The following is a 17,306-nucleotide window of genomic DNA, read 5'->3' as shown; positions in this document are numbered from 1 at the left end:
TACAAATTTACATAGACAATTGAAATGACATGATCATTGAACCGCTCTGCATTAATGACAGTATCCACTGACATTAATTCAGCTTCCTCACATGGGCCGGGTTTATAAACTCCTTCAAGATGGCTTCTCTTATGTCGTCATCAACATTTTGAATTAGACACACAAATATGCACTTTTTTTCATTTTTGAGGGCAGTGGATGGTAAATTTGCACGACTACATGGATTGTGTGATACAATGATACAACAGGGTACAATTATTTTGGTAGTGCTTTTTGATATGAAATAGTCAAAGTCACTTTTTTGCCATTGGTAACAGGAAAGAGGAAAATTGCATACTGGTGGTTAACATGAAGACAAATCCAATGTGCACGTCTTACTAAATTCTAGAAAATGAAATTACAATTCCTTAGGTAATCAGCTGAACCAAACACATCTTAGTTTTGTTCTATTTCTGCTTTTAAAGTAGTGCCTCATTGGGGTGCATCAATATGTTTGCACCCTACATAACTCAGCATTCTTATGCAAGACAACAGACAGAAATAAATATATCTGAGGCATTATTACAACAAAGCATGAACTCATTTGTGTACTTTCCAAAGGAATTCATTGTAAAGCAATCAATCACAGACATCCAAGTTGTTTGTTTTATTCTGATTTATGGTCCTATCCTAGCTGGGAGCGAACAGGGAATGAACTATAAAATTAATCGGTCATCTTTCCAGACATCTTGTTCGATTCTACAACAGGCAACATGTGACAACATTTTATCAGGGGATTAAATTGCATCTGGAGTGAATAGAGCATTCATGTTGAGAGTCCCAGCTTGGAGAGGCTTGGAACAATTGTAGCACTAGGTCAAAAGCAGGTGTTGGCTAAAGTGGAGATTTGAGATGCATTGCTAGGCAGTATGGAGGAAATGCTCAGGATTACTGCTCACCTCTCTGTTCTAGGAGTGCCGGGTATGGACAAAGTGCAGAGGTGTTCCATTCTTCCACTCAGGCATTCCTGTCCTTAATTAGCTCTTCAGATTGTCAAGCCTGTCAGCTCAGCACTTCAGGAGCATGATTGAAGTGTCAATTCAGAATGTAAACAATTGAGCTTACTCTCGTCTATAAGGTATACGGAGTAAAATTATCATGCCATTCAAAGTATTGTTTTGAGAATGGGGCTTTATATTTAAGTAGTTGCTAATGAAATATTTTGATGGGGGAGGGGAGGGCAACAAGTAAATGCATAGGTAAGAGAAAAAGGACACCAGCTTCTCCCAAATGAACACAACTATCAGCCACGACTAATTAAGAACGAAGTGTTATTGTAAATATCGTGAGATATTTCGTTAGTCTGACAGATATACAATGGATTAATAGCACAGCCATGGCCTTCACTATCTACTTTGCATATTTTGACCAGAGGCAGTAATTTGTAAGAACAAGTATTTCACACTGAAAATACTTGATCCTTAAAGTTTTTTCTCATTTTTATCCTACCGAGTCACAGCACAGAAATGAAACTTTAGTTGTTGCAAATGTATTCCTTCCCTTCCCCCTATTTCAAACTGTGTTCTAATGATAGTGAAGACTTCAGTGTAGCTTGCTTTATTTTTTAAACTCGTTCTATTTTGCAATTATGAATTTAGCATCATCGGCGATGAAGGACAAAAGTAGTTCATTTGCTTTGCGGAGACAGGACACTGATAAGGTGATTTTTCGTCAAGGATCATTGGGTTGTAATTAAGTTGCATTCATGGCTATTGCATTTTGAAGGATGATTGGTAAATGACAGGCTTCATGTGCTTAGCACGGACAGCGCTAGCAATTTTTTCTGTCCCTGTCAGAAAATCCTGTTGAGGCTGATAATGTAAATGCAGCATATTATTCCGAACAAAAGAGCAGGGAAATGAGCTATCTTGTCTAGTCATTCAGTTGTTTAACAGTGACTTCCAGTTAGACTTAATTGGTTGGAAAGCACTTGACATGTGAAGTTACAGCTATTTCGAAAGCGTGTTTGAGTAAATTTTAAAGTAAGTGACAGCTAAATTGTACCTAGGGAAATTATAAAGCCTTCAACACAGTTAATTTTTTGAGGATTAGTTGTAATTGCAACACCAGTCTCCTTGAAGATTCCTCATTATGTCTAATGAACAGAGAAACATTTAGCTCAGTAAAGAGCCAGTCCTTTAAATGTATGATTGTGCAAAGCTGATTGTACCATGTAGAATTGATTTCCCTGTACACTAACATCTGATTTAGATTTGCAGATTGGGATTTGTTACAGAAGAGTTTCTTTTTGCTTTCAGTTTCTTTCTCTTCCACCATCCCCCATTTTATTTTGCTCCTTTCCCTGAGGTTTTCAGCTTCGAAAGACGCTTTTCAATCAGTAAAACTGTCATGAATTGCCACTTAACTGAAGCTTTTAACGTAACGTTACCACACGGCAATTAAAATCAACAGTCGACAGTGTTTCCTTACATTATATAAAAATGAACTGTCTCTTGCTCTTCCATTGTAAACTTCTTCATCACTGAATAAGTGGGGCTAAGCAGTTGAATAGCAGCTGTAAGCTTTTCACTGCAGTGCTCTATTGTTTGTCTCGTATGTTGCTTTTATTTAGTTGCACCATCTATTCACAGATAAAAATCAACCTGTAATTTTGTCTTCATACAAAATGACAAAAATTTGAATGTCTCAGTACGATTCCACTCAGTGTACTGTAAACATGGCTTGAGAAGGGTATAAGGTACATATCTATCAGGAGAAGCCCCATTTACATGGAAGAAAAATACTGTTCGAGTGTAATGATCCCAATTTAGTTCATTTTTGTACTTGAGACGGTTTTTTCCCCCCCGCAATTTTTAGTGGTTGCTTTAACAGGCATTTAATGATGGCAGTGGAAATGCTTTTAATTTGTTATTATTCAATTCTCAACCAGCCAAGCGGGTAAGGAATTTGGAATCTGAGAGGAATAACTTGGGCTGTTCCCTAATAGTGAAGCCATGCATGGTTTTTTTTCCTGGTAATATTATTGAACACACATAGCCTTTCAAATTGAGAGATTAAGCCAATAGTATCACTAGTATAATCAATTTACAAATAAATATCAATCTGGCAACATGTTGTCAATCAAGATAAGCAAACTGGTGAAATGGCAGACTTGGGAAATTTAGCTCTGGAAAATAGATTTGCAATTTGGATCTGGAAAAGCTTGACTGGTAGTGTGCACCAAAGTCATTTGATTTTTCTTTAAATGAGAATTGTGACTTAAAGCCTCTAGAGCAAGAACTTATCAAAGCACAGGTTGGCCACATTTCAATACATTTGAAAACATAATTCCATCAACTTGAACAAGTGTAATGATTAGGATGAGAGAATTTTTAAGTTGCTACACTTAATGGAAGTGACAATATGATTTTATGTTAAAGGACTATGAACCAGATAGTGATGATCGTACTGAGTGTACAGGATAAACTGTTGAGTGATGGAACAATTCTAGGTTTTGCCTAAACGATCAGATCTGAATTGTATGAAAATGATTTTGTATAATTATTAAAATGCAGAATTAATACTTTTTTGTCCTAAAACACCTAGAAGCCTGTTTTCTTTGATTATTAGTTATGAAAGTGGTTTGCACCTTGTAAAAGCAGCACTTAATTCATTTTGACAACCACCTCCATGTTGATATCTTCACTTTCATCTCAGCCTTTCATTGCTTGGTCCATTCATTTAATTGATTGTGGAAGAATGGCATCTCTGCCCCTACCTTCATTTGTTATTTCCTTATTCCATTCTTGAGTCTTCTCATGGTCCATTCATTGTAATGCCCTATTTTAGGCATCAAACCCTCAACCAAACTGTAAATAGCTGTACATTTTTGAGATTTGCATACTCAATACTATGCGTTTATGCAATAATTTCTCGATTAAAACCCTTGTTCCCATGTACCGCTGTTCTTACACCATTGGCACTGTAACCTCCTCCAGATTCATTTAAAGCTGAGGTGCATAGGGATTTTTTTTGGAGAATGATAGAACCTTGGAGATGTCTGGAGTCGGGAATGCTGGAAGCATTTATAGAGAAGGTGGATAAGGATTTTAAGGATTCTGGAATTGGGAACTACATGCAATTGGCACAGAAGAGGAATTAAGCCTTGGGCACATCAGCCATAATATCAGCCATCAGACAGGACAGAGTTGTGGGGCCAGGTCCTATCTTGTGCGTGCATTCCTATCTCCTCGCACCTTTTGATTCAAGTGTTTTGCCCACACTGGCAGAATCATTAACATTGGTCCTTCACAAGAAAATTTAAATAATGTAACAACTGTTAAAATTAAAGCTCTATTTGTCATCAGCAAGTTATAATAAGATATTTTCCTGTTCAAATTTATGATTCTACTTATTTCTGAGGGTGGTGGAAAGAAATAATTTATAAATTGTACATCTAAAAAAGCAATAATGCAGATATCTGGGCAGGAGCTGGACTTCAAGGGTAATTTCAGGAATTGAGTAACAACCTTTCCATTTCCCCTTTCTGCACCCTTTCCAACTTAAAGGGGAAATATTTTAGGACTGAGATGAGAAGTGGTGAATCTCTGGAATTCTCTGCCACAGAATGTAGTTGATGCCAGTTCATTGGCTATATTTAAGAGGGGGTTAGATGTGGCCCTTGTGGCTAAAGGGATCAGGGGGTATGGAGAGAAAGCAGGTACAAGATACTGAGTTGGATGATCAGCCATGATCATATTGAATGGTGGTGCAGGCTCGAAGGGCCGAATGGCCTACTCCACCTATTTTCTATGTTAACAACATCTTTCCTATAAAAGGGTGACCAAACATGGCCCCACGAATGCTTTGCACAACTGTGACATAACCTCCCAACTTCCATACTCAATACTTTGACTGATGAAGCCCAATGTACCAAAAGCCGCTTTGACTCCCTACCTACCTGTGACACCACTTTCAAGGGACTATGTACCTACATTCTTAGATCTATCTCTTCTACAAGACTCCCCAGAGCCCTACCATTCACTGCGTAGGCCCTGCCCTGGTTAGACTTCCCAAAATCTAATACCATGCACTTATCTGTATTAAACTCCACTAAGCATTCCACAGCCCTGCCCAACCAAACAAGATCCTTCTGCAATTTTTTGATAACCATCTTTGCTATCTCCAATACCACTCGCTTTAGTGTAATTTGCAAACTTACTAATCATGCCGTGTATGTTCTCATCCAAATAATTGATATGAATGAAAAACAGCAATGAGCCCAGTACGGAACCCTGAGGCACACCACCCGTCACCGCCTCTGGTCTGGAAAAACAACTTCCACCCTTTTGCTTCCTTCCAAGAAGCCAATTTTCTATACAGCCAGCTAGCTCTCCTTGGATCCCATGCAATTTAACCTACCAGAGCCATGCAGAACCTTGTCAAATGCTTTGCTGAAATCCATATATACAAATTCTACAGCTCTGCCTTCATCAACCTTTTTGGTTACATCTTCAAAAATTCCCAGTCCGATTTGTGAGACATGATCTCCCACGTTCAAAACCATGCTGAATATCCCTAATCAGCCTTGTTCATCTAAATACATGTATATCCTATCCCTCTGGTAACTTTACGACCACAGATATTCGACATATAAGATTATTAAGGGTTTGGACACGCAAGAGACAGGAAACATGTTCCCGATGTTGGGGGAGTCCAGAACCAGGGGCCACAGTTTAATAATAAGGGGTAAGCCATTTAGAACGGAGATGAGGAAACACTTTTTCCACACAGAGAGTTGTGAGTCTGTGGAATTATCTGCCTCAGAGGGTGGTGGAGGCCGGTTCTCTGGATACTTTCAAGAGAGAACTAGATAGTGCTCTTAAAGGTAGCGGAGTCAGGGGATATAGGGAGAAGGCAGGAACGGAGTACTAATTGGGGATGATCAGCCATGATCTCATTGAATGGCGGTGCTGGCTCATAGGGCCGAATGGCCTACACCTGCACCTATTGTCTATTGACTCACTGACCAATGCTTTTCCTTGCAGTCCTTCTTAAATAGAGGATCATCATTTGCCTCCCTCCAGTCTTCCTGCACCTCACCTGTATTTAATGATCTCATAAATCTCAGCCAGGGCACCTCCAATTTTTTCTCCAATTATGTAATACTTTCTGATGCCAAAAGAGCATTTGTGGGTGAGGGGCAACCTGGTAATAGTGGAAAAAGTTGAATTTATGAATTGGAATGTGATAAAAAGGACCAATTCTTTTCGCAGAATAATTGGTATCTGAACAATCAGTCTGAAGAATGGTCCTGACCTAAATTGTCACCTATAGATGGTCTCCTCAGATGCTGCCTGATCCGCAGGGCCATTCCAGCACACTTTCTCTTTTGTAATCTTGGTGGACTCATTAACACAAAGTTCTATAATCATTTTTGATTATTGCCTTCTATCATTATGTTACTGAGGCTTGTTTGATTCTGTTGCAGGGGGAATATACCCGCAGCACTAGATGCAATTATCGATTGTCACAAGAGATACAACCAGATGCCGAGACTCCATGATGTATTGTGCAAGTTGGTTGAGCAGGGAGACACCGATCTGTTGCAAAAAGGTAACGATGGATGAGACTCTGTAAAAGTATACCTGTAAATATCTTTCTATATTTCCCAAATCCTCTGCCTATCACTCAATTGATTAGAATTGCGTTGCTCAAATTATTGTCTTTTAAGAACAGACCTGTGAAATATTCAGAGATAATCGGGGCTTTGATAGATGATTTGATTTCACTAGAATGGAATAGATTTGGAATATAATTTGTGTTAATGTGTGAAATCATTGTTATAAGGCACTGTTACAGTGGCTTGCAAACGTTTTCATATCCCTTGAACTTTTCCACATTTTGTCACGTTACCACCACAAACGTAAATGTATTTTATTGGGATTTTATGTGATAGACCAACACAAAGTGGTGCATAATTGTGAAGTGGAAGGAAAATGATACATGTTTTTCAAATTTTTTTACAAATAAAAAACTGAAAAGTGTGGCGTGCAAAAGTATTCAGCCCACCTGAGTCAATACTTTGTAGAACCACCTTTCGCTGCAATTACAGCTGCAAGTCTTTTGGGGTATGTCTCTACCAGCTTTGCACATTTTTGCCCATTCTTCTTTGCAAAATAGCTCAAGCTCAGTCAGATTGGATGGAGAGCGTCCGTGAACAGCAATTTTCAAGTCTTGCCAGAGATTCTCAATTGGATTTAGGTCTGGACTTTGACTGGGCCATTCTAACACATGAATATGCTTTGATCTAAACCATTCCATTGTAGCTCTGGCTGTATGTTTAGGGTCGTTGTCCTGCTGGAAGGTGAACCTCCGCCCCAGTCTCAAGTCTTTTGCAGACTCTAACAGGTTTTCTTCCAAGATTGCCCTGTATTTGGCTCCATCCATCTTCCGATCAACTCTGACCAGCTTCCCTGTCCCTGCTGAAGAAAAGCATCCCCACAACACAATGCTGCCACCACCATGTTTCACAGTGGGGATGGTGTGTTTAGGGTGATGTGCAGTGTTAGTTTTCCGCCACACATAGCGTTTTGCATTTAGGCCAAAAACATCAATTTTGGTCTCATCTGACCAGAGCACCTTCCTCCACATGTTTGCTGTGTCTCCCACATGGCTTGTGGCAAACTGCAAATGGGACTTCTTATGGCTTTTTTTCAACAATGGCTTTCTTCTTGCCACTCTTCCATAAAGGCCCGATTTGTGGAGTGCATGACTAATAGTTGTCTGTGGACAGATTCTCCCACCTGAGCTGTGGATCTCTGCAGCTCCTCCAGAGTTACCATGGGCCTCTTGGCTGCTTCTCTGATCAATGCTTTCCTTGCCTGGCCTGTCAGTTTAGGTGGATGGCCATGTCTTGGTAGGTTTGCAGTTGTGCCATACTCTTTCCATTTTTGGATGATGGATTGAACAGTGTTCCGTGAGATGTTCAAAGCTTGGAATATTTTTTTATATCCTAACCCTGCTTTAAACTTCTCCATAACTTTATCCCTGACCTGTCTGGTGTGTTCCTTGGGCTTCATGATGCTATTTGTTCACTAATGTTCTCTAACAAACCTCTGAGGCCTTTACAGAACAGCTGTATTTATACTGAGATTAGATTACACACAAGTGGACTCTATTTACTAATTAGGTGACTTCTGAAGGCAATTGGTTGCACTGAATTTTATTTAGGAGTATCAGAGTAAAGGGGGCTGAATACTTTTGCACGCCACACTTTTCAGTTTTTTATTTGTAAAAAAAAATTGAAAACCATGTATCATTTTCCTTCCACTTCACAATTATGCGCCACTTTGTGTTGGTCTATCACATAAAATCCCAATAAAATACATTTACGTTTGTGGCTGTAATGTGACAAAATGTGGAAAAGTTCAAGGGGTATGAAAACTTTTGCAAGCCACTGTAGATGCGGACAAAGCTATTTGGTAAAACTTTCTTTCAGAGAATCACTTTTTGATATGAAACTTTTATATCAAAGTACTTTTATCACTTTGGAAGACAATTTTCACATATTGTCACTTCTATTTCATGAAATTATGGCATTTCCAAAAATAATTAAGCAATAAAGGAAATGTTGGTTTAAAACTAAGAATTTGGGTTAAAAAAAGTGCACACTGGAAGCCAGTGCTTCAAGTGCACACTGGAAGCCATTGTCATGGAAAAATTGATTCAATTTAATATAGTTTGTGAATGTCAGATAATATTTTGAAGTGCAGCTATTATGCTGGGAATGCTTATGCTTAAGATTTTGGATGTTGCCTATTGACATTTATATTTGCATTTATACCATTAACTAGTTATACCGTTTCAGTGGAGAGATTCAATCTACATTTGAGTACTTAAGATCCTTCAGAGAAGCTTCTAAGCAGGCTGGGTTTGTATTGAGAAAAGCAATTTTCAAAACTCTGGAAGTTGATAATTAGCAAATTGTTCATTCCAACCTAAAGCTTGAATTAAAATAGAGTTGTCGTGTTTTCCATTCCTAAGACACTTTGTATTTTGATGACATGGAAGGTGTCAGGAAGGTCTCATGAAATCGCATAGATTAATTCAGTCGTAACTGGACCAGTTATGACAAAGAAAGTGAAGATGATGAATCAAAAGTTACTAGGTTAAGGTTATAAGACAAAATCTGTTACTCGATTCCTGAAATTACCCTTGAGCTGCGTCCAGCTCCTGACTGGATATCTGCATTATTGTTTTATATGTATAATTTATAAATTATTTATTTCCACCGCCCTCAGAAATTAGTAGAACTGTGAATTTTAACAGAAAAATATCTGATTTCTTGCTGATATATATGAAAAATAAAGCTTTAATTTTACTAGTTACATTATTTAATGTTTTCTGTGCACGCAGCTATGGATTTTGTGAACCAAGAGCGAGGTGAAATGACAATGCTATATGACCTCTTTTTCGCTTTTCTTCATACTGGGAAATACAAAGAGGCAAGAAAAATTATTGAGGTGGGACTTCATCCTATTATGCTTTTCACACAGCTATTTTAGTTGGAACAATGATCATTAATTAATATGCTGCACCTGAAATGAGTATTAGTCTTAATTCTGACTGATGCAATTTAGTCTATAAATTGAATAATGTTAACCTTATTAGTGGTGATAAGTGCAGAATTTCTTTTTTGATGTCTACATGATGTTGGAGGAAGAATTCTAGCCATTGTTTCTGTTAGATGTTATTCAAATTTAAATATTTTTCTTAGCTCCGCTTGATTAAGTTGCTCCTTTTTACCAAATATTATGCTTGCATATTAAACCTGCCATTGTGGAAAAATTAATTTAAACCACCAGTCCTGGGTGTATAAAGTTCTTAATCCCCTTTACTGATCAATTCTTTTGTTGTGCTTAAAAGCAGTGGAATTTAATTTGCTGCAGACAGAGGGTGAATCTGGTCAGATTTACTGCAGGACATGTCTAGCAGCAAATAATCAGCCAGTCTGATGCAGCATCATATTAAATTCAACTGTACTTTTCTGTAATTCCTTAAGCAGCTTATGATCAGCCAGAGGTGACTGATCACTCAACTAAATTTTGCATACTGTTTCTAGTCTTGATTAAAATCTTACAAAGCAATATAAAGGGATATGTTGGAAGAAAATTGTCTGCTTGTCCAGCTTTTACATTTGCTTTTCTTGGGAGTGATGAGCTTAATAGGTTTTATGATTTAATAGGACATTGTAGGTGCCTAATTTCTGAAGAATTGGCATGTTTAATTTTTATCATGATGGAAATCAAAAAATGTGGAGACATTGTCTTTTTCACAATAATATATTGGCATTCTGCTGGCAGAGTTGTTATGCACAACAGGATTTTGCCATTTGGTCCCTCAACACTGTTATACCCTTCAATTGGTCCTCTGATCTGTACATCTGTTTTATCCACCTTTATACTCTATTTCTTCCTATCCTTGGATTTCCACTACCCCTTGTACCCCTTGTGAAAATAGTACTTTAACTCCTGAATAGCATGGCTTTAATTTTAAGACTGCCCCTTATTTGGGATTCCCACGGAAGAGGAAATTGTTTCTCGCAATCTATGTTGAATCTTTGATCTTTTTTAATATCACTATGGGAATACTCTCTCCACTGTAATTTGTTGATTTTCCAAATTAAATTTACGGCTGCAGACAACAGTGGCACATCTGGTAGAGTTGTTCCCTCACAGTGACAGAGACCCGGGTTCCGTCCCGACCTGCAATGTTGTCTGTGTGAAGTTTCCCCATTCTTCCTGTGACTGCGTGGGTTTCCTCCAGATCCTCCAGTTTCCTCCAATTGCCCCAAATGCCTAGAGAGTGGATGAGAAAGTGGGATAAAAATAGGACTAGTGCGAACAGGTGATCAATGACCATGTGGTCTATGTGCTGAAGTGCTTTTTCCAGGCTGTACCTCTAAGCTTAAAAACTACACGTTAAACTACATCAGTGCGGTACCATCGAAAAGTAGAAAAATAGGTGCAGGAGTAGGGCATTCGGGTCTTCTAGCCAGCACCACCATTCAATACGATCATGGCTAATCATCTAAAATTAGTACCCTTTTCCTGCTTTTTCTCCATATCCCTTGATTCCTTCAGCCCTAAGAGCTAAATGTATTCTTGATGGAAGAAACTTAAGAGAATACCTTGTGGGTGAAGTCCATGTCAGTTTCTTGGCTTTGGGGATTATCTGGATTATTTTTTGTATTAATGGCATTAATTTGACAAGCAGCAACGTTGCACAATGTCTTTGTCCATACCAAATCTACAGATATAATGTTAATTTGTTAGATTTTCCCAGAATGTTTTTTTTTGTTATTTAATTATGTGACCAATTATGAGGTTCTTTAAAATAAAAAGGGAAAAAAAGGAGAGGAGGTTATATGGCAGAAGAAGGGAGAGGGGTAAGGATATGTAGTTATGAACCCCCCCCCCCTACACACAACTATTACTCTACACTTCTACTCTACACATAACTACCCCCTCCCCATGCCCCATCTGGACTCATCAACCTGTTTGTCTCATACCTCCTGTCTTTTCATCTCTGGCTTTTGTCCAACCATTTTCATATCAAAAAAACATCTTCATGTGTATCATCCTATTACCTTCCAGGCTTTATCGTGCCCCTCCTCTCTTCCAGCTTTCCTTCTCTCCCTCCTCACAATCAGCCTGAAGAAGGGCCCCGACCGGAAACATCACCTATCTGTGTTCTCCAGAGATGTTGCCTGACCCTTTGAGTTATTCCAGCACTTTGTTTTTGTTTATAAAATACAAAGCTAGGTGACAAAATAGTCAACCACACAGCAGCCAAATGACAGTCATCCACCATAATCTCAACTCAGTTTGTGCTGCGTAAATTGATGCTGATATTACACTTCATTTTGAGTGATTAATTTTTGTCAGCCTTTACTGCCTTAAATTTCTGCACAAATTTATTCAGGCAAGAACACTTTATACATCTCTTTAAATGGTTATGTGGAAGTTCCATTACAATTCAATTTCCTTGTTGTAAGTTATACTGATATTAATTATAAATTATGTCTTTGAATTGGCACAATCTTAATATTAAATAAATAATTGACAGTTAAAATAGACAGACAATAATGTCATCTGTTTCACAAAAAGGTACTGGAAGTAGACAAATCAGTTAGAATTTATGGAAAAGTAAGATTGGTTATGATGCCTTTTTGTATGTACTTAAGATGAGCAGTTGCTATTACTATACAAAATAACAGTGGCATGAATGGCTATCTTATTGAAGAAAGGAATGGTTTCAATCAAAAGAACAATAACATTGGAACTTTTTGTTCATTTGTATTTGTGTTGTTCACACTACTACTGCAACTAGGTTTTTTCTCTTAATAAAACACTCCCACTCTACATGCCATGAGAATATCACAACATTTATTTCACTGATATTTAGGATAACATATAAACAGGTGATATGTATGCTGACTGATTTATTAGGAAAGAGATAGAAAAAGGGTTGTACTTATTTCAAATGCAAATTTGATTTATTTCAAGGTATACATTGTGATTGGTTTTGAGGAATCTAAGATATAAGGTAACAAACGCTAACATGTTTGGCAGAAATGGTTCACTTTAACTTAATGGTTCACAAAGCTCCTTTCTCATAACATTTCCTTTCCTCATAAAATATAGGGAAGCCAATCAATATCTTTGGTTTCCACTGTTAAATTCTCTTCACACCAACTGTTGGAATTGGAACCAGAATGGTCACAACCATGTTTGACAATGAGAAGAGTATCTGACTACGAATTCCTATCATAACTAATGCTTCTTGCTTCCACCTCCACTTGACCATCCGCCACCCCTTTCCTCAGTACGTCTGCAAAAACCTTCAACCTTGCCTTTGTTACTTCCAGATCTGGCTATTTATCTTTTAATTATGTTGGCTTTTTATTTTGTACCCTACAAAAACTTGTTTAATTCAAAACTTTGTTCCAATGCTGCCAATTTCTTTTCATCCATGTTCATCCACATACTAGCGCTTTCGGTGACCTTTTAACTTGAATTCCCTTCAAATATTTTTACCATTCTTTAAGATGCTCATTAAAACCTGCTGACCAAGTCTTTGGCAATTGTTTCTGAAGTCCCATGTAGCTCCATGTCAATTTTTTAGTTTTGATGGCTTGATAGCACACTTGAAAGGCACTACACAAGATCAGGTTACAGTGTAATGTAGAGTAATGAGCAGTGAATAAATGTTGTGGTTTGTTATCCCCTCTTACGGTAATGAAAGTACCATAGTCATATCTAACACAAAATGTTAGGGATTTTGGTCTACTTCCATCAGCTATCTTTTATTCTTTTAACTTTATTCTCTTGTGACAATCATATGAAATTTGATGTCTATGATGAGGAATTTTATTTTAATTTTGCTAGATTGTTTTATGCACGTGATTTGAGAGGAAACATCATTGTAAAGGACAAAGGGATGAAATTGTATAATATCAAAACGTTTTTAAATGGCTAAATCCAAACAGCTATATCTGACAGAAAGTTATCTATGCCTTGAGTATATTAGTCCATGTTTTATGCTCTGAAATTATAATTGATATGTTATGCAAGGAAAAATAATTAATGCTTCTGGAAACCATGGAGTAAAACATTTGCTGCGTTGGTACAAAATTAATTCAGAAGTTTTTCTCTAACATCACTGGAAAGTACCAATACTCAGCAGTATAGTCTATTCAAATGCTATTATACAATTATATGTTTGGCTAGATCCTTTATATGTTTATAATATTAAGTGTTTATGCAAGGAAGAGTAAACTCGTGCCTAGATTAAAGGATCCTCAAGAACATATTAGCAAATAAAGGAGAGAGAAGAGGTTGAACATTAAGTGTGTCTTGGGCTGGATGGAGGAACAATCAATCTAAATACTGGAAATGAATCTGGGATGAGGATGAGTTGGTGTGAAATGTATACAGAAGAAATTAAATATCAGGTGCATTCTGTAATGGAGCCTGAATGGTCTGATCTCTGGTTTCTTTGAAAGATTTGCAAGGTTGCTGTGTTAATGTGTTTGTTTCCTTGAATAACTTACATTTGCAAGATATTTATTGCAGCTAGGTCCAGTAATGAAACTGATGCTGAGTTGGCTACACGGCTGCCAACATTGGGTGATAGTTGGGAGTGAGAAATTGCGAGAGACCAAGCCCGAGGGAGCGTAGTGACCGGGGAGAGGGTGTGAGAGGTGTCTGTCCCCTCCCATTGGTACATGGGGCTTTTGCATTTTTCAGCTTGAAATTGTGCAATATGGTGCATACTGTAGCGAGTCTTTTAACTTACACTTGAATGCAATATATATGCTTTAAATTGGATTAGCTATGAATAAGGTTAGACTAAATTACATACCTAATTACATTCCACAGTAGCGCCCAGGCTCTGATCAACACGTGCAGCACATGACTGATCTTAGTATATTCATGTATGGAAATCAGATTATAATCAAACACGGCCTATGTTGACCAACCTGGGTCTCACTGCAAACCGGGTACTACGCCTGACCCTGACTCCAGTTGCATACCTTCTCTCATTCCTGACCCTGAGTCCAGCCTTACACCGCCCCCCTCCCCCTCCCCTATTTTACCTTGATCATAGCTGCTTACCTGCTTAGGTTCCCAGTGCTGAACACTCCCCTGGTCCCAGCTTTGGAAACAATTCAAAGAGAAGTTTCCAAAAATAGATGTAGAGTAAAATTGCAATTGGCATTTAGTTGTAGTAACATCCATCATTTGTATTTGGTTGTTCAGCATTTGTCCGCTTTTGAAATGCCTAGTCTGCACTACAACAACGACTGTCTAATGAGGACCTTTTCTTTTAATCAGGATTTGCGAAGCATTGACTTTTCTCTTGAAGTTTTTGTTATGAACCCCTTCTAGATTTTGAAATAGATAGAATAAATAGGTAGAGGTGTCAGTGTGATTCGAAGAGACCTGATCAATTTAGAATATGTTGTTATTTCAGTACGTGTAAACTAATGTGGAGTGTCAGGCAACTTCCTACTGTTGGTATAATTTAAACAGCAAAATTGCATGAAATGGATGTTTTGTGTTGCAGGTCATTGCCACTGATACCATTCTGTCGTTCATAAGATAACTTGATAGTAAAGCACTACTTAGTATTTGAGCAATAAGCTGTAAATGTGGAACATCCACTGAGGTTAGGAGATTTGGTTAAGCTGACCTAGATGTTCTTTTGAGGATTGAGACTTAGGGTAAGTGAAAAACTGTTCTCAATATCAGATGAAACTGAAGGATATCTGCATTTATTGCTTAGCCGTCCTTGAAATGACAGACGCATCAATCAAATCTAAACACCGGGGATTTGATGTTGTGGATTTATGTATTGTTGAGATCAGTGTCGTTTGGATAGACAAAGATATTGAAAGTTGTAATCAAATGTACTATTTGTTCTGTACCTAAACTCAAATTCCATTTAATTTTCAGGATTCATTGATGTAATATTTAGCTTCATGCTATGAGTTGTATGTAAACCTACTTTAAATACTGCAGTAAAATTGATAACTTTCTCATCTCCCTCAAACCAGGAATTCTAAACTTGTGGACAACTTTTGGATTATTACCAATTTCATTTGATTTTGTTTCTGTTGGAGCAATACATATTTATTTAAATCCCCAAATGTAAACATTTTTGGAAGTTTGGCATTTCAATATGATAGTAAATGTAACAAATAAATTTGAAAAACATTTTAATGAACAGTTCATTAGAAATTGTAAACCCTATAGGATATCTTTGTCAATTGAAGTGAATGCATAAAATCTTATTAAACTGTATACCAATAATCTCAGGTTCATTAAATATAGTCAGAGCCATATAGCATGGAAACAGGACCTTCGACCCAACTTGCCGATACTGACAAAAATGCCCCATTCACACTAATTTCACCTGCCCACATTTGGCCCATATCCTCTCAGCCCTTTCTATCCATGTACCTGTTCAAATATCTTTTAACTAATATTATTATATTTCCTGCCTCAACTACCTCCTCTGGCAGCTCGTTCCATATACCTATCGCCCTCTGTGGAACAAATATCTTGAACCTGTGTTATACATGTGTGGCAGAAAAATATCTGATTATTAAAACTCCTGTGCAGCTGAATTCCAGCTCGGATTTGCATGCACCTTTAAAGTAGGATTGGTTCCGTACTAATTGTTACTATAGTCATCAGTTTCCCGCGGTAATATTGTGCTGAAGAATGTGATCATCTTGTGCAAATACTAAAACAGCCATATGAATTCATGTATTCATTTTGTAATACCGTAGTAGCATCCTATTTTTGCCTCTTAAATTATTCCTTGTCCTGCAGACACCTGGCCTGAGAGCACGTCCAGGGAGACTTCAGTGGTTTGCCGACAAGTGCACAGCCACAAATCAGGTAGGTCAGCTGAGTGATTTCAGTTGATCAAATTTCAGATAAAAATCAATGTGATATCTGGTAAATCGGAGATTGGGGATATCCAAAGGTACATGTTATTGCATGTATACCATCCAAATAGTAAATCTGGACTGCAGCCTTTTATTTAAGAAAAAGATTTTTAACTGCATTTGGAAAAACTTACAAAATACATCTGTTAAGAAATTTATATGTCATATTTTTGAATATTTTTAATTTTTGTTTTTAGGTTGAAGCACTCGAGAACATGGTAGAAATGACGCAGAAACTATTTGAATGTGACAGGGATCAAATGTACTACTATCTTATGAAATATTTCAGTAAGTGGACTTCTAAATTGTCACTAAATCTTGAGGACCAACGGAGATAACACAGTCAAGTCTTTTTTCACAAATCTTGAAGCTCAACATAACGTTGTTTCAGATGGCGTTTGTCCCGATTCTTTAGAGTAGATGAGGCTGACTACAGCATTAAAGCTCTCGATCAGAATAGCCAAAAATGTGTAATTATAATGTACTTTTTGACAACTGACACTTGGATCATCCCACTATAACTCTGACACATTTATTTTATCCCTCCTTGAATGATGGGGGCTGGCCAGAAGAACAAAATTGGCAGATGATTGTTACTGAGCTTTTACTGACCTTGTCGTCATTAATTTAGTAAATAATGAAATTGGAATGGCTTGCTTTGTTTGAAAGGAAATTGCATCGCATAAAAAAATGCGACTATAATCTGGAAAATATTTTTCTTTAAGGGTTGTGCATATTCCTCATTCTTCATGTGTTTATAGTACTAGATGAAATGTGAGTGTTTCACAAATGTGTACACATTGCA

The 17,306-nt window shown here is 37.5% G+C and overlaps 1 protein-coding gene across 1 annotated transcript in view; it reads left to right on the top strand.

The window, feature by feature from the left end:
- Nucleotides 1-17,306, top strand: part of lrpprc (leucine-rich pentatricopeptide repeat containing) — a 135,572-nt gene that overhangs the window by 78,341 nt on the left and 39,925 nt on the right. Inside the window, exons 24-27 of the mRNA XM_055639619.1 lie at nt 6,470-6,594; nt 9,397-9,503; nt 16,383-16,451; nt 16,699-16,789. Of these exons, the coding sequence (XP_055495594.1) occupies nt 6,470-6,594; nt 9,397-9,503; nt 16,383-16,451; nt 16,699-16,789 (392 nt within the window). The remainder of the gene's footprint in view (nt 1-6,469; nt 6,595-9,396; nt 9,504-16,382; nt 16,452-16,698; nt 16,790-17,306) is intronic.

The sequence above is a fragment of the Leucoraja erinacea genome, chromosome 8 (assembly GCF_028641065.1).
Source record: "Leucoraja erinacea ecotype New England chromosome 8, Leri_hhj_1, whole genome shotgun sequence".
NCBI lineage: Eukaryota > Metazoa > Chordata > Chondrichthyes > Rajiformes > Rajidae > Leucoraja > Leucoraja erinaceus.
The sequence above is the reverse complement of the archived record's forward strand: the minus strand, read 5'-3'. Positions and strand labels throughout refer to the sequence as shown.